This window comes from Triticum dicoccoides, chromosome 3A (assembly GCF_002162155.2).
Source record: "Triticum dicoccoides isolate Atlit2015 ecotype Zavitan chromosome 3A, WEW_v2.0, whole genome shotgun sequence".
Classification (NCBI taxonomy): Eukaryota; Viridiplantae; Streptophyta; class Magnoliopsida; order Poales; family Poaceae; genus Triticum; species Triticum dicoccoides.
Window position 1 is genome coordinate 78,566,908 of NC_041384.1, and position 17,904 is coordinate 78,584,811.

A 17,904-nucleotide genomic window follows, 5' to 3' on the forward strand; every position below is an offset into this window, starting at 1 on the left:
TGCAATTTGCACTGGGAATTACTCCCTCCGTCCCATAATGTAAGACGTTTTCCGATACTACACTAGTGTCAAAAAGCGTCTTACATCATAGGACGGAGAGAGTACTATGTAATTACTAGGGGATTTTGCATTGTAATCCTTGGTCTGTTTTAGCCAGTTTCAGTGTAATTCTTGGTGTGCTACTGTTCTTTCCAGAGTCAATCCAGGCACTATGTGTGCTTGCAGTGTAAATTATACAACTATCCAAGTTCTATCTACTGCTAGTGACGAATTATTTCCAGAGTATATAGTTCTTGTCTACTGATTGTTTCTTAAGCTGTATGTAGTTTCTCTGACGCCTTTGTTTTGTGGATTTTTCTTGTAAGAGAGGTGAAGCGGGTGAAGAGTTGAAGTACTAGGGGGTAGCAGTAGTTTTTGTGCCTGACCTTTTGATTTTCCTGGGATTTCCCCAATTGCCTAGTTGTTGTTCTTCCTTCACGCTTGTCTCTAGGTAAACCTCCACCTTCTCCAGATTCATCCCTCTCTCTCATGGCTGCCTGCCTTATCTGATTTTGAACTGCTCGTTGTTCTTCTTCCCACCCTTCTTCCATGGCCATCGGCCTGATTTGTTTCTTCCTTTTGTGATGTGTGTTAGGTGAGCTCTATGATGTTATGTAGGAGGGGCTGGAGATTTCCGTGAGTAGCAAGTTCATGGCGAGCTGTTTGCTGTGGTCCAGCGGTGCAGCGAGGATTGGTGGTGGTGTGGTTTAGTTGAAACCGGGTCAGGGTTCTGCCTGACCCGTTTATCCCGAAATAAAAGGAAATATGCAATGGCCGGTTGGGGGCTTTTGGGACAAACAGTTGTGAATGTTACTGGATTGTAAAACAGTCAAATGTCAAATAGACAGTCCCTTGATCAAACCTTGCGGACTACTTGCCCTGAAGAGATAACGCACCGAAAAATCAGCAGTACGAAGACGTGGTCGAATAGATACACACGTCGGTCAAACTTTACAGCAAAAGAAAACAAATGTTACACCGAGTATGGCGTTCAGATTTGGCTGAGGTGACCTAGTGTAAAACTGACATGCGGGCCAGCTGATTTGCGGCCCCACACGTCAGTGATTCCAGCGAACCCCAGCACGTCGTCGAGTGTCGACTGACAGCCACAGCCACACAGCAGCTCGCCGAAAATAACAAGCTTTAAAAAAAAAGTTTACACAATTAAGAAAAAACGAAGCAATGGCTATACTACATCTTCCATCCATCCATGGCAGAGTTGACTCGAGCTCGCCTCGCCTCAGACCCTCTGCTCCGGGGACACCTGGTGGAGCTCCGCCTCCCTTCGCTGCCCGGCGACCTCATCGCGGGCGCCCTCGCGGACGAAGAAGAAGTAGAAGGCGACGCCGATGCCGGCGGCGAGGACCACCCAGACGGCGATCTGGAGCCCCCGGTCGGGCATCGAGTCGGCGACGCGCGCCGCGATGACGTTGGCGAACGCCACGGAGACGACCCACACGGCGAGCCTGACCCGGCGCCGCTCGGGCGCCGCCGCCGGGTCGTCGCGGCGCAGCAGGCTCAGCTTCCCGAGGCAGCAGTAGAGCACGGCGAGGAGGTAGTAGGTGACGATGACGTAGGCGAGGCTCCGCGGCCGGTGGCGCGCCTGGTACACGCCCCACGCGAAGCTGGCGGCGAGGACGAGGGACACGACGGCCCACAGCGCCCAGCGCGCCCACCCGCCGCGCGCCGGCGCCGCCGGGCCGCCGCCCAGCTGCGCCGTCTGCGGCGCCGGCCGCGGCGGCGGGTCCCGCGCCACCGGGTAGGACGTCGCGGCCGCCTCCATGGCGCGGTGGTCGCGGGCGAGATCGAGCTGGTGCCGCCGCTGTGGCCTGAGAAAGTGGGGAATGGCTACGCACGCGTTGGGTTGATCTCGACACGGGACGAGATGCGGTTGGCTTATATTGGACAGAGCGGCTGCACCTGCTCGGAAAACGCGGGGAAAGAAGCGGGGATAATCGGCAACCGCGTTGGGTGCTCACGGCAACACTTCCGGCTTCTGAATTCCTGACCGAGTGGAAGTTACTTCCAAATTCGCAAGAAACCAAATTACTCCTGGGAGAGTACAGACTTTTTTCGTGGAAATGCACTGCTCATGTCACTGCCACACAGATATGCGACCAGATATTCTGCATGTGTCACTGGCACCTGGGACAAGGAGGGAGAATGCCAAACCCAGGACTAGTAATACAACTTTGTCCAAAAACACAAGCCAGTTGCATATATTATATATACAAAACAAACACACGCAACGACCGGCTGCTCAATTCAAACTTCAGCCATATGGTTTTTGCCACAAAAGTACCAGGAATACGTCCAATACTTATACTAGTTATACGTAAGTGGTTCAGAGTACCGGTTTCTAGGATATAGGTACACGCCAGTTTCAGCTTCGCACACGTTGAATCACTTCAGAGAAGGGATTAACCATAGAAACGGCTCTGCTCGAGGCTGGCGCCCGTAAAAGTCTTGCTGACTCTGAGCAGGGGCAGCGGTTTCGAGGGCTTCTACGAGCTCCTTGGTCCCATGCTCAAGGTTGAACGCGCACATGTTGTTGTAGCCGTCGATGAAGTAGACGCAGTTTGCCTTCAGGTACGGATGGTCCTTGGCCGGGAAACAGAACGAGCTGTAGTGGCTGACGAACAGCCCAAATTCCCCAATGTCGCTGGTCCGCTCGAAGGAAGAGGTCTCCCTGTCGAGAACCCACAGCGCAAACTTGTTCTGCGACTGGCGCTTGACCCTTATGAGGTCTCCGGACGGGGTCTCCACCAGACAGTTGAACTTCTGGTGTTGGTAGTGGATGAGGTTGTGCATATGCGGTTCCACCTGGGGGAAGTCATCATCTGGCCATGAACGGGGAGGCTCTGCCCACACCTCGACCGTGCCATATACATCAATGGTGTAAAGTTGCCTTCGGTGCTTGAAGACATCCACCAAAATGTGTTTTGAATCGACAAACGACCAGCTTTTACTTCCTTTGCGTGTCACTTGGTATCCTTTTTGGTCGCGATGGATGACAGCAACAGTGAAGTTGCTCTCACTCATGTCAAGCAACATGGCCTTGGACAGGTGCTTCCTTCCGATTGAGGGGAGTTGGAACGATGTGCTGCTGATGGGATTAACCAACTGGATGGTTCCCTGTGGCGGGCTAAAGAAGATAAGCCAACCATGGGATGAACCAACCGGAGTCCACATGGATCCAAAGATCGTGGCAACACTCGGGATATGGATGGTTTGACTCTTTTTTTCAGGCAAGCTAAAAAATTTAGCACCTTCAAGCGCCTTTGTGGGGAGCATCAGCCATGGGTCCACCCGTGGATGGTTGGATACTTCCTTGCAGATATGGTTCCATGACGTGCATACAGCACGGAATCTGATGTAGTCAGGAATGCCAAGCTTCTTTATAATTAGACCAACAATATCAGTCTGAATATTAGCCCAATCTTTCATCCCAACAGAATTAACTTCTTTAAGCCTGAAAAAAAGAACTTGTCTGTATCAGTGTACTTCATGAATCATGACACAAATGCTAATAAAGACACCAAATTCTTGCTGCATCTTTGTGGAAGCGTTCAAATAGTTTCACAACGAAGGCATTCAAGCCATGTCCAAGTCAAATAACAGTTTCTGATATGTACAGATAGCATCAGTACATACATCCATTTAAGCTCATTTAATTTTGGGATTTGATAAATGGAAAGGGGAGTAAATAAGAAAACCCAAGTTCAATAAGGAAAACCTTAATGTAACAAGTTAGACGATACCCTAAAGGTTAGTTTTATGAAAACAACTATCCAGCTATTCACAAAGACCATTCACCAGAGAGCAGCTAACATGAAATAGCAGTGACGGGAAGCAGATCAATCAGAGAATGTTGGTAAGGATCGAATGTTGCTTGATAAGATAATATTACAGTTCAGTTCAATATGCTGATTAAAATACCAGCTCATGGATAAACATGGTCAAGTCGGAATCTGTGAATAGAAAGGGGGCAGCCCGGTGCATGTAGCTCCCGCTTGCGCAGGGTCCGGGGAAGGGTCCGACCACTTTGGGTCTATTGTACGCAGCCTTTCCCTACATCTCTGTAAGAGGCTGTTTCCAGGACTTGAACCTGTGACCTCATGGTCACAAGGCAGCAGCTTTACCACCGCGCCAAGGCTCCCCTTCAGAATCTGTGAATAGAAGCACAGGAGAAAACAATAGTACTCCGTCCTTCCATCCCAAAATAAGTGTCGTGGTTTTAGTTCAAATTTGAACTAAACGGCGACACTAATTTTTGGATGGAGGGAGTATGTACTATGCACACTGCTTTAAGACCTTCATTCTAATCAAGCAGATTAAACACCACTGAGCTCAAGATCGGGTCTAAACTTGAATACCCCATAACTAAGTTGAGTGACTGTAGAACTCCATATGTGATTGAACAGTTTCGTAGAGTTTCATATGTGATTAAACAGAATGGCGAATGCACAAATCGATAGTTCAGAAAATTCTGGTAAGTGATAATAGATTAATAGTACCTTGTTTCCTTCGTGGACATGCTACTACAATAACTTCAGCTGATGTAGAGGATCCAAACTCAACTGCAGTGACATCACAACATCATAAACTGAATTAAATGGGCGGAAGAGGAAACAACATATCCTGGTGCAGTGTCGCACAAGTTAAGACATAAGATACAACATGAATAGACAGGAGGGAGTCAGGGAGGAGTGCCTTTTGAAATTTTTATCACGGAAGCTCTAATGTAAGGAAAACCTTCACTCTACATATAAACTTACGCTGCTGCACGGCAGCACGTACACTCAGATCACCAACCACAGATGACCTACATGTACTACATTTCATGGAAATTACAATTGAAACAAATCCATATGTACATATATGCAAGTACGACTGCCGCATTAACAGCGGCATTAAATATCAGCAACCTCAGTTACCAGATCTCCAGCATTTTCATTGATATTTGGGGGGTTTAGAGGAGTTTGTTACAAGGGATGTACAACTCCAACACATGTACCATTGGACAAGCCCTACACCAGTACAATTACATGATAAGATGGAAACTATAATAGGAAAATAGGGCACACTGCTCCTTTGATGTTTAAACTGTGCTTATCATTGGAACGTCTAAATGAACAGATGTTTATGCACATCCCCTGGACCGTGGACCGACCACAGTATGTTCTATTAAACAACACAAATACACAATCCTTCTTACATACCAAACGAACCGTTTGGAAGGGCCACGGAATCACACCAAAGCTCGATCAATTAATCAAAGATATAAAACTAACAAAGTGACATCTAACTCCTACACCATTTGGTTTTACACGGAGATTCGTGGGAATTTTCTCTTTTCTTTTTCTTGTTTGACTAATCAAATGATGTAGGGGTTAGATGTAGCTTTGTTAATTCTCATCTAGAGGAGCAATAGCAAATCCGATTAAAACATCTATAACCCCCAAACCCTACCAAAACCCCCCAAATCAACGCGTCCCCGCCCCCACCAACAAAATCGCCGACCAGAACTAGACGACCTCGGGGCAGTCCTTCAATCGCCGCCAAAAGAACACCAAGGAAATCGCCGGTCGGAACTAGAAAACCTAGGATGGGTCCTTCAATCGCCAAATCAAACGCAGAACTCCCCGGCGGAACTTGAAATCGATCGATACGGCACGCGTACATGAGTATATGAGGGCGTGGAATCTCAGCTCACCACCGTGATACGCGGGGGTACCGGTCGACGCGACGTCGCCTGGATCCCGCCTCCGTGCCGCCGCCGATGTCGATGTCGATGTCGGAGAGGAATCGAGGGGCGGCGGCTAGGGTTCGACGGCGGCCTCGATTCAAGCTGTGGCGGCGCGACTCGGTGCGGGGCCCGAGGATAAGGTGGGGGAAAGCACGTACGCGGCGGTCGCCGGCCGTGACGGCCCCCGTCGGATCAGTGCGGGGCGAAGTGGGGACTGTGAAGGAGAATTCGAGGGGCGGGGGGATGGTGGCGGGGGGTGGGGAGAGGAGGTTCGGACGCGGTTGTTCTGGTCAAGGAGTCGCCGGCCTGGGACGGATGACCTGGCACATTCTGTAAATGTTTTTTTTACCATAATAATTCGGCGAGTGCTAGGCGCCGGCCGGCCGGCCCAAGTTTCGGCCGGTCGGCTAGCAGCCGTGCGATTCGACCACGCAGAACCGTCTAATCGTGACTTCATCTTCTTCATCCTCATGTACACGGGGGAAATGCCCCTTTGTCTCGGTGGCACGCGACTTTGCCTACCCGTGTGCTGCTCCGACGAGGGCAGTGGCTGCCGCCCGCTCGCACCGCGACGCCTCGTAATGTCGCCCCTTCATTGCTCATCGAAGTACTTTCTGCTGCTCATCAATTCCGGTTGAAGATTCGACGCCAACAGGTTGCAAACTCCCGCCGTCGACCGGTTTGCAACTTCAATTTGTCGAAGCTCCATGGTTGCAGCACTTGATGCTGCCGCCTTGGCCGTCGACACTTGTTGCACGGGATTGCACAAACAGCGGCATCTGTCAATGCATTTGAATTGACGTAGCAAAAAACTTCGCTGGTTGTAGCAAAAAATGACGACGGTTGTAGGAAAAACCAACTGTTTGTACCAACCCTAGATAGGGTTGTAGTTGTGGATAACATGGATGTAGCTTCGTACACATACGGTTCTATCATTTAAATCTACCGGTTGCAGCTTCCTGGTCGTAGGTTGCAAATTCATCGCCGTTGGATGCAACATGTCACTCCACCCGCCGAAGCTTTTTTGTTACCGGTCGTAGCTTTTGCGCAACCCGGTTGCAGCTTCTTGAACTCTCCAGCTGCATCCATTTGTTGCCGCTGGCCACAAAACTGCACTTCCGGTGATTGTAGCAAATAGTGACGCCGACTGTAGCAAAAAAACAATGCGGTTGTAGCAAAAACTAGTCGTGGTTTCAGCTCACTTATTGGTTGAAGCAAAAGCCAACTGTGGTTCCAGCTTTGGCTTCGGTCAGTTGCAACAAGAAAATGTTGGTTCTAGCTTCGTCGTCCGCTCGTCGGGGTTGCAACCATTGTCTTGGTCGTCCGTGAAGGCTCGTCGGGCACCCCTTGGCACGGCGGCACGACGCGGTCCCAGCACCTCCGTCACGGAAGTCGGCAGCCGATGGTGCGCACAGGAATGGCAGCTCGGGAGATTACATTTTTTGTGTAACATCACCTACTATAATATTAACTACCCTTTCGTGCGCCTATGTCCAAGGTTTTTCATGTGGTCTCTTGTAGTCGCGACGACGATGCCCGTAACCCGAATCGCCCCATGTGAACAACCTGGCATAGTCCAGGATGAGGACTCAACGTGCTAGTGGAAAACGAACGTCATCCTCCGACAAGCACTATCAAGTTCGCAAAATTACAAGTCAGTGCAAGGAGGGAGCATGAAAAGGGCATGCTAGAGCATGATAATCAACTTCGTCGTGAATAGATGGACAATGTAACCGACACGGTCGATGTTAGGAAATAGGATGAGATGCCACGTATGGGCGTATTTGCTAGTATAGTAAAAAAAACATCTTAATGAAATCTCACTCATCACCTATTCTCAAAAATTACTGTTTTGCTGATGCAAATGCAGTTCCCCCTCTATACGGTAAGATTGAGACGACCATGGTTGGCTATTGACCAGCAGTCTAGAAAGTGACTGGCACTCGGAGGAAAATATCGGCGACAAGCATTCGTGGTCGTGCTACGAGCGACCTCACTTTTCAGTAAACGCGGGTAGGTGATCGTGGTGCTGTTACCCGAGATAAGACGCACCATTTGCAGAAGTGGGCAATGGATCCTGCGTCATTCACAGATCACAGCTGCCGGCCAATGGATTCCCATCGACCATCCTCGCTGAGCCCGTCGCCGCTCAGCAAGAGTCGCGTTAGACAGCGACGTTCATCTTTTTTCTTGTCCTTGCGACGTCGATCTCGGGGACGGAGAGGGAGAGGGGTGATATTCTGGTTTTCGATTTTGATTGGGTCGGGGTTGATGCGTCGATTTGCCCGAGAGTGCGCCGGCAACGTTGCTGCTTGCGGAATTAGCAAAGATCGGAGCAAGTTTCTTTGGATGCGTCCAGACGTCCGGTGCTCCTGTGTTGTACTCCCTTTTCAATAATGATGGCGTATATATTTTTTAAAGACCAAACTTTACAAACTTTGACCAAGCGTAGAGAAAACTATTTCCGTTTAGAAACGCCACAAAGCGCATTTCAAGACACTTTATGTAACTAAACACTCGCTTTTGATGGCAGCGATGACGCCCGTGCCGTCATGCTTCCGTCGTGCCGACGTGAAGCAACTCACCACTCCTTATCGGGTCGTCCCGGAACGGCGAGTTGCTGAACCACGTGCCGGCTTGGAGCGGTAACTTGCTCCGTTGGGTCGGGCGCGGGAGGTGGAGCAGCGAGTTGCCTTCTTCGTATTCGGCCGGCTTAGCGGGCCACCCAGCCAGCTTGTATGCCGAAAAACTGCTCTTCGGAAGCCATCGAAAGAGTGGTGAAGGAGGAGATGTGGGGGCGGCGGAAGGTTGTGGTTCTTTTGCCCGGCGTCTGGCCTCGTTTAAATAGAGGGTGGACGTGAGGAGTTCAGCCGACATTCCGTTTAATGCCTCCCGGCTCATGAACGAACATGTGGCCGGAGTAGGTTTCTTGGCTTTCACGCGGGGTTAATGGAGGCGTATGAATGTGGTGAGTAGGCGTGTTCAACCGGACGTGCAGCAGGCGGTGCCCTCGACCGGCGAGCCGCTTCAATGACGGAGGCAATGAGAGGTCGCATCCGCCCTAAGCCGCATTCAATGCGGAGCGGCGCGCTCTACAGCGACATGAATACGGGTACATGGCATTAGGCGGGATGCACGTGGGAGGGGGAGGGGTTTTCGATGGGCCAGGACGGTCAAAAAGCGGGCTTGGGATCGGTCTGCACTCCCTCAAACCTCCTCCACTTTTGTCTCGGATTTATGGAAGAAATCGCGTCCGAACTATCCCGCGGACCGATATAGATCGGCGTTGAATGACTTCCGCGGTTCGGATAGCGCCATCCGGACGGTTGCGGGAGATTTGCGGGTTGGCGTTGGAGATGTTCTTACAAGCTAAAGTATAAGAGCATCTACAGTCGGACCTTTCAAACCCGCCTCATACGCCCGGGCGGGCTGCCCAGTCACTGACCGGTCACGTTTTTTCATCCAGACGGATGCCTCAAACGCCCGGGCTGACCGGCACCCCCCATATCCAGCCCAAATATGGGGGCACACCCGCCACGTCAGCCCCGGCCCATGTTGGCCCACCCGACCCCACTTATATTCGTCCCCATCCTCTCGCCGGAGCAAACCCTAGTCACTTCACTCCACTCCCCTCTGCCACCCGAACTCACCTCCGGGCAGTTTCCATCCTTCTCCGCCATGGCAGGCAGTGGATCCGACTCCGACCAATCCGGATCCGGCAATTGGGGTGTCATCCCGTGTGGGTTGGAGGAGGCAATGCCAGTCCGCATTGCACTCCACCGCTTCCAGGAGGACAGCGCCCGACCGACGCCATAGTGTCGGCTCACCGGGCGCTCGGGTCCTCTGGTGCTGGATCCTCGCGGTCCCTGGCGGAACACCTGTCCTTTCCCATCACCTCGGGCAGAGTATGAGTCCCACCGGGAACGGGCGGCCCGCCATGAAAAGGAGAGGATAAGGGCCGCCGAGGCACATATCGCAGCAGAAATGGCGGCTGATGTAGCGGCACGGGCCGCCGCAGAGGAGGAAGCCATCTGTTCCCGCATTTGGAAAAACGGTACTGGAGGAACATGTGCGCCATCGCCCGTGAGTAGAACCGGGCGGTCCGTGCCATGGCCGGACTGCCACCGAAGGAGGACAGCGACGGCGAGGACAACTTCGGCGACGAGCAGATCCGGCTCGATCTGTACTGCGTCTTCGACCAGTACTTCCGCGAGAAGGACGACAAGGGCGTCGGGAAAGGCAAGGGCAACTGTGGATGAACTCCATCATAGTTAAACATGCCAAATTTTGGTAGTCCGATAGTATGTTTAGTGTAGTGTGATGGAATAGCCGGACGATGCGTGTGTGTCAACGTAGTTGTATGAGTTTGTATGGATTTGAGATATGGTAATTGAGGTGTCCGAATGTGGATTGCATTTTTTAAGGAGTGCCCAGTCGGTGCCCGCGGACACGCCCGTTTGAGAAGCCGGATTTACCTAGTCCACTTGTAGATGCTCATCAGCTCGCCTGCCCCCGGGTGAACAACAAATTCAAGTAAAGTGGCAGAAAAAAATTGTACATCAACGATGAACAAGTTCTCTATGTGCATGCAATTGCAAAATTGCATGACAATATGACATCGATGGTGGGCTCGGAACAGAAGAGAAAAACAGTGCTCCAAAAATCAGAGCCTGTTTACCTTTTCTCAAAATTCCAACTTTCTTTGTTTAGAATTCCTCTAATGTCATATCACCATGAATCTAGAAAAGTCATACATCTTTCGTGCCATTTTTTGCTATTTATTTTCAATTTACTGTTTATCTACGGGAGCAGATGCTCTTGTGCACCGCAACGCCATCCGCCTACAAGATTACATTCCCTGGGACAATGTTCGACAGAAACATGAGTGAACCTTTTAGCAAAACGAGTGCATTCTTCATATGTCGTCGCAGCAGTACCGATTGAGCTTCCTTCGTTTCTCATTGTATCTACGACGTCCATGTACGTTGGCTACAATTAACTTGGAGCATCCAAATGCCCAATCTGGCCAGCCAGGAAAGACAACGCCAACTAGGAAATCTCGCAGCGGCTGGCCGCCAAGAAGGTACCTCCGCGTATAATTTCTTTACCCCAATAGTTTGTGCAATAGGATTTTTTTAATCGATTATCCAACTTTGCCCCTCGGTTTCCGCTTTGGCTGCACTGCTCTGTGGTGAGTAACACACACTATTTCCTATCACTTGGCCGCACCTCTCGCTGTACCAATCCCATACTCCCCGTGAGGGAGAGCCAATCTATAGAAGAGAAAGAATATCTCCACAAGGGAGGAGTTGATGGCGTGGACGTTGACAACATGTTGTTGGCGAATCAAGACGATGGTAGCACGAAAAATGGGGACGATGGCTTGCTCGCGGAGGACAGTCTCCTCGTGGACGATGGAGTGCTCACGGAGGTAGTGAAGTGCATCCAAGTCGCAGAGCAAAACATCATGCCTGGGAACCGTGATTTCCAGTTATGGTGTCACCATGCAGACCGCGTCCGATATGGAACAAAATTGTCCAAAACTGCCCGATTTTAAGTTGCCTATTCATATATGGGGAAGTGGATATTCATATATGGAAACTCAAGGAGACACTCGGACTTCAGGAGGTTAGGGTTGAAAGCATTGTCAATGAAACTTACCTCACTACTAAATTCCCAATACCTCCTAGGCCTAGAATTGCATACTACTACTAATGAAAAGAATGGAAATTGTGTTCTTGCGTCCATCATTTGTCATTTTTCTCAAACATCTTGCTTCATAAGGATGCTCTTTATAAGGGCGTGAGGCGAGTGGTCCAACAAATTACTCACTCTCTACCGAGACGCTGCATCGTGAATGAATGATTGAATAGCACTAATTGGCAACTGTACTACGTATCATGATATATATTATCATGGCAGAAAAGATAGGCCAGGATAATTTGCCCAACGGAGACATCATATAGCAATGATGCGTTAGGGGAGACCCCACAATGTACCAGTTACAAAAACAAATAGTTCACTGTTCAGTGCTACGAACAATTTTTTCATCTCATAACCAAGATTCAAATAATAAAAACTAATGTTTGCAAAAAAGTTTGCAAGAGAAGGGAAAAAAAGGGATTACACTAGCGGAAAATCATAATAGAACTCGGGCTATTATTTCTAGATTTCTATTGAACGAAAAATCATGGTTGGAAGAAATCAATCTTATAAAAATCCTATTGCAGAAACTATTGAGGGAAAGAAATTGCACGTCGAGAAAAAAAATATTAGGAGGGAGTAACAAAGATGTTCCGTGAAGAATGGGTGGGAAGCTCCATGAGAAGGCCATGCTAAACTGAACATCGATGCAGTTTTCTCTGTCGATGAAAGTAGTGGTGCTTCAGGTGTTGATGCGTTGTCATTCGATGAAGGCCACTCTAAACTGGCAAGATAAAGAAAATAAAAACCCTTTTTTAAGTTTCAAAAAACTGTGAAAACTCACACATGTATATAGTGATGTATACCTCATTTTTTGTAAAATCTTATGTTTAAATACGTTTTGATGCGGTCTACACAAAAAAAAAATCTTGAACTTTTATAGCGAACAGTACATGTGTTAGAAAGTGATGGTTGTGTTAATTTTGTGTAACTCACATCAGAATGTATTTTATCATGAAAATTTACATACATGTAATATAAATCCCTATGTGCTTGTGTATTTTTTTTCAGTTTTTTAAAACTTAAAAGGCTGATTTTAAACTAAAAATCAGGGTTGCCCAGCTCTATTAGGAAATTTCACCAGTGCAAGTCTTTTTTTCTTCTCTTGCAATTTTTTTGCAAATATTTTATTATTATTATTTGAATCTTAGTTACAAGATTAAAAATTGTTTGTAGCATTTTAACGGTGAAATGTTTTTCCCCAATTGATGCATCGTGGGGTCTCCAATACTGCATCATTGCTATGTCATGTCTTCGTTCGGTGCATTGTTGTGGCCTATCTTTTCTGTCATGACAATATATATCATGATAGTACAGTTGCTCACTAGTGCCATTCAATTATTCATTCATTATGCAATGTTTTGGTAGAGAGTGAGTAATTTGTTGGACCACTCGCGTCATGCCCTTATAAAGAGCATCATTCTGATGTCGAGAAAAATGACAAACGTCGGTCGCAAGAACACAATTTCTGTTATTTTCGTAAGTATAAGTATGCAATTCTAGGCCTAGGAGGTATTGGGGACTTAGTAGTGAGGTCGGTTTCATTGGCAATGCTTTCAGCCATAACCTCCTGAAGTGCAAGTTTGTCTACCAGTCCCCATATATGAGTAGCCACTTCCCTGTATATGAATAGGCAACTTAAACTCAGGCAGATTTGAACAATTTTGTTCTTGATCGGAAGCGATCTGCATGGCAACGTCGTAACTGCAAATCTCTGTTTCCAGGCATGATGTTGTCCTCAAGGACCTGGATGCCCTCCACTACCTCAGTGAGCATTCCACCGTCCATGAAGAGACTATCCTCCATGAGCAAGTCGCCCTTCCCCATTTTCGTGCTACCATCATCTTCGTTCATGAACACAAGATCGTCGTTGTCCACGCCGTCCACTCCTTCCTTGTAGAGATTTTTTTCCCTCTTCTATAGGTTGGATCTCCCTCCACAACAAATGGATCTGCCATGGGGACGACCGGGGCAGGGGTTGTTGTTAGCACCAAACAATCAAATAATGATATTCTAACTACATAAAGTATTATTCAATAATGAAAAATAAATTTAGTACTTCAAAAATAAACATTTGGTATGGCACTATTCAATTAAAGTTTACATTTGTAAAGCAATGCTATAGGTTTGAAGAGATAATATCAAAGTGACAAGGCTTAGAGAAGGTTGTTCGATTGTAACTACACATACATGTTGGAAAATTGAACACCGCCAGTTCGTATTCTATCATAGATTAAAAAAATGTTAACATCTGTCTCCAAACCAGAAACACATCGATGCCCTTAATTATTTGTCATCACACATGTACATGCGAGGGAGGAGTATATCATGAAACTCAAGGTGGAGTTAGGCTGACCATTTGGCTGAACTAACATCATGGGCATATTAAATGGTGCAGTTCATCTGTTTTGTATTGGGCATAAAAGAAAATGGTCAGCCATCAATGATCCATATCAAAGTGACAACATAAAAGAAAATGGATTGGGCAGACATCAATGATCCATTTTCACGTGGACACATGTGTGTCGGCAGTAGTTGAGTTAGAGAGGCGTTTAGGGGAGAGGGTCGGATTGGACTTGCTGCTTGGTAGGTGTGTGGAGATGGGGAGAAAGCTTCAAGAAAACTACCCAATACACACAAATCAGCTCGTCCAATCAAGCTAACTCGAACCAGCACACACAAAATCAACTCGTCTAATCAAGCTAACTTAAAAAAGATGTTCATAGCTGAGAAGATTGAGGCCTTGTTTGTTTGGGCCTTTACTTCTACTTTTGCAGTTTTTCCACTTCGGCAAAAAGCCAAATAAAACTCCTAAATGGGTCTTTTTGCTTCGGCTTTTGGTTTATATCATCATATAACAATATTTATTCATAAGCCAAAAGGCGAAGCAAAAAAGGCCCGATTTAGGAGGTTTTGTGGCTTTTTTGTCAAAGTGAAAAAGCTGCAAAAGCAAAAGCCCGAACAAACATGGCCTAAGAGGAAGGAAAGAACCCACCTATGGCGCAAGTGATGTTGGACAGGGCGTGGGCGGTGGCACATACAGATCATCAGGTCAATGCTTGGGCATAGGGCATCTGCTATCATAGACCGAGAAGGCGGGGATCACGGGGCTTCGAGAGAGGTACATATAGGGGCGATGATCGAGAGGCTCGGAGCCGGCAGCAGCGCACGGGTCTCCGGCTATGAGCCTGCGACTGATTGTGAAGGCTTGGTCGGTGGCACTGCAGTATGGAGAGAGAGGGGTAGAGAAAAGAATCCAAGAACACCGTAAGTGTTGTTCGGATCTCGGTGGAGATTAGTTTTTGAGGGAATCAGTGGGGATTTTATTGGTTCAGGCTGCTCAAGAGAATTTTTGTCCTCAATTAATCATAAGAGGAATGGTCATAAGATAACCTGAGCAATTACACTGGGGTGCAAGTTGCATCGTGTCTCACGTGTGCGTACATAATGCATGCATGTATACATGAGGAGAATTCCTGATGTGGCTAGATGATGTGAGAATTGATAGTAGTGGGATCAACTTCTTAAAAATGTAAGATTAGCTTCGTTTAAAGTCAAATTTTGTAAACTTTGACTTTATAAAAAAATTAACATTTACAATATCAAGTCAATACCATTAGTTCCATCATCGAATATACCCTCACATCATATATATTTATATTGTAGATGTGAACATATATTTTCTATAAACCCAGTCAAACTTCACACAAAGCTAATATATTATGCAGAGTGAATAAATATGGAAGGGGTGCTAAAAATGTCATATGAACATCTTAGATGTTTGGGTTTTGAGTTGTTCATATGCATGGTCTCACACCTCAAATCTACGAACACATTTTCACCTACTAAGGTTGAATAACAGGTCTCGAAAAACATTTCTAAAGTTGCCTGCACACATGTACAAGCCGTATGTTTGTGAATTAATATCCAAACACCAATAAATTTGTATATTTAAATTAGAAAATGTCAAAGGGCACTTAAATAATTAGGTATATTAGAAATCAATTTCAATAATCAAGAAATGCGATGTTCGATATGATTTACATTTATTTATATAGTCTGGTTTAGTTGTTCATGTCAATTAGATAAAATATTCAATCTACTAGTGCACAATGTTCCCATATAGTTTAAAAAAAATCATGTACTTGTTGCACAAAAAAGAGTAAAGCAACAACATAATTGAGATCTAAATACCCTTGCTGGATCAAGAAGGAGTAAAGCACCATTTCCGACGCGTATCGTCACCTCGTCCTTCGCTAGTCTCCGCTTATTCCGCAGCTCCTGTTTTGAGTTACAAATATGAGCAACGGCACCGGTATCAAATACCCAGGAGCTACTACGAGCGCTGGTAAGGTACACATCAATAACATGTATATCACATATACCTTTGGCGTTGCCGGCCTTCTTATCCGCTAAGTACTTGGGGCAGTTCCGTTTTCAGTGACCATTTCCCTTGCAATAAAAGCACTGGGTCTCGGGTTTGGGTTCATTCTTTGGCTTCTTCCCGGCAACTGATTTACCGGGCGCGGCAACTTCCTTGCCGTCCTTCTTGAATTTCTTTTTACCCTTGCCTTTCTTGAAACTAGTGGTCTTATTCACCATCAACACTTGATGTTTCTATTTGATTTTCACCTCCGCTGATTTCAGCATTGAATAGAACTCAGGAATGGACTTCTCCATCCCTTGCATATTGTAGTTCATCACAAAGCTCTTGTAGCTAGGTGGAAGCGACTGGAGGATCCTGTCAATGACCGAGTCATCTGGAAGATTAACTCCCAGCTGAAATAAGCCATTGTTCAACCCAGACATTATGAGTATATGCTCGCTGACAGAACTGTTCTCCTTCATCTTACAACTGTAGAACTTGTCAGAGACTTCATATCTCTTGAACCGGACATGAGCTTGGAAAACCATTTTCAGCTCTTGGAACATCTCATATGCTCAATGCTGCTCAAAACGCTTTTGGAGCCCCGGTTCTAAGCTGTAAAGCATGCCGCACTGAACCAGGGACTAATCATCACTACGCGACTGCCAGGCGTTCATAATGTGGCTTACACCCGTTGTATGCGAACGTTAGAATCTATCACACCCGATCATCACGTGGTGCTTCGAAACAACGAACCTTCGCAACGGTGCACAGTTAGGGGGAACACTTTTCTTGAAATTTTAGTGAGGGATCATCTTATTTGTGCTACCGTCGCTCTAAGAAAATAATATGTAAACATGACAAACTGTTGGGGAACGTTGCAGAAAATTAAAATTTTTCCTACGGTTTCACCAAAATCCATCTATGAGTTCATCTAAGCAACGAGTCTAGGGAGAGAGTTTGCATCTACATACCACTTGTAGATCGCGTGCGGAAGCTTGCAAGGTGATGATGTAGTCGTACTCGACGTGATCCAAATCACCGATGACCAGCGCCGAACGGACGGCACCTCCGCGTTCAACACACGTACGGGACGGGAGACGTCTCCTCCTTCTTGATCCAGCAAGGGGGAAGGAGAGGTTGATGAAGATCCAGCAGCACGACGGCGTGGTGGTGGATGCAGGGCGTCACAGCAGCAGGGCTTCGCCGAGACTACGAGGGAGAGACGTAACGGGGGGAGGTGGAGGCGCCAGGGGCTGGTGTATGAAGTCCCTCCTCTCCCCCACTATATATAGGGGTGCCAGGGGGGCGCCGTCCCTAGTAGATGAGATCTACTAGGGGGGGGCGGCGGCTTAGGGGAGGTTTCCCTCCCCCCCAAGGCACCTAGGGGTGCCTTCCACCACTAGGACTCCTCCTAGGGGGAAACCCTAGGCGCATGGGCCTATAGGGGATGGTGCCCTTGGCCCATGATGGCCAAGGCGCACCCCCTACAGCCCATGTGGCCCCCCGGGACAGGTGGCCCCACCCGGTGGACCCCCGGGACCCTTCCGGTGGTCCCGGTACAATACCGATAACCCCGAAACTTGTCCCGATGCCCGAAATAGCACTTCCTATATATAATTCTTTACCTCCGGACCATTCCGGAACTCCTCGTGACGTCCGGGATCTCATCCGAGACTCCGAACAACATCCAGGTTTCTGCATATACATATCTTCATAACCCTAGCGTCACCGAACCTTAAGTGTGTAGACCCTACGGGTTCGGGAGACATGTAGACATGACCGAGACGCTCTCAGTCAATAACCATCAGCGGGATCTGGATACCCATGATGGCTCCCACATGCTCCTCGATGTTGTCATCGGATGAACCACGATGTCGAGGATTCGATCAAACCCTGTATGCAATTCCCTTTGTCAATCGGTACGTTACTTGCCCGAGACTCGATCGTCGGTATCCCAATACCTTGTTCAGTCTCGTTACCGGCAAGTCACTTTACTCGTACCGTAATGCATGATCCCGTGTCCAACACCTTGGTCACATTGAGC

At 47.7% G+C, this 17,904-nt stretch overlaps 2 protein-coding genes across 3 annotated transcripts; both read right to left on the reverse strand.

The window, feature by feature from the left end:
- Positions 1 to 927: 927 nt before the first annotated feature.
- Positions 928 to 2,076, reverse strand: LOC119267266. The gene has a single exon (XM_037548632.1). It carries the CDS (start codon positions 1,820 to 1,822, stop codon positions 1,280 to 1,282), a length of 543 nt encoding a protein of 180 aa, XP_037404529.1. The 5' UTR covers positions 1,823 to 2,076; the 3' UTR covers positions 928 to 1,279.
- Positions 2,077 to 2,200: 124 nt separating this feature from the next.
- LOC119267265 (F-box protein At2g05970-like) lies at positions 2,201 to 6,039 on the reverse strand. 2 transcript variants are annotated; one of them, XM_037548630.1, is made up of 3 exons: positions 5,756 to 6,039; positions 4,557 to 4,619; positions 2,201 to 3,511 (listed from the first exon to the last, which is right to left on the reverse strand). In XM_037548630.1, exons 2-3 carry the CDS (start codon positions 4,574 to 4,576, stop codon positions 2,443 to 2,445), a joined length of 1,089 nt encoding a protein of 362 aa, XP_037404527.1. In that variant the 5' UTR covers positions 4,577 to 4,619; positions 5,756 to 6,039; the 3' UTR covers positions 2,201 to 2,442. The 2 variants fall into 2 exon arrangements, with proteins under 2 accessions (XP_037404527.1, XP_037404528.1); XM_037548631.1 differs by having other exon boundaries at positions 5,723 to 6,039.
- Positions 6,040 to 17,904: the final 11,865 nt, after the last annotated feature.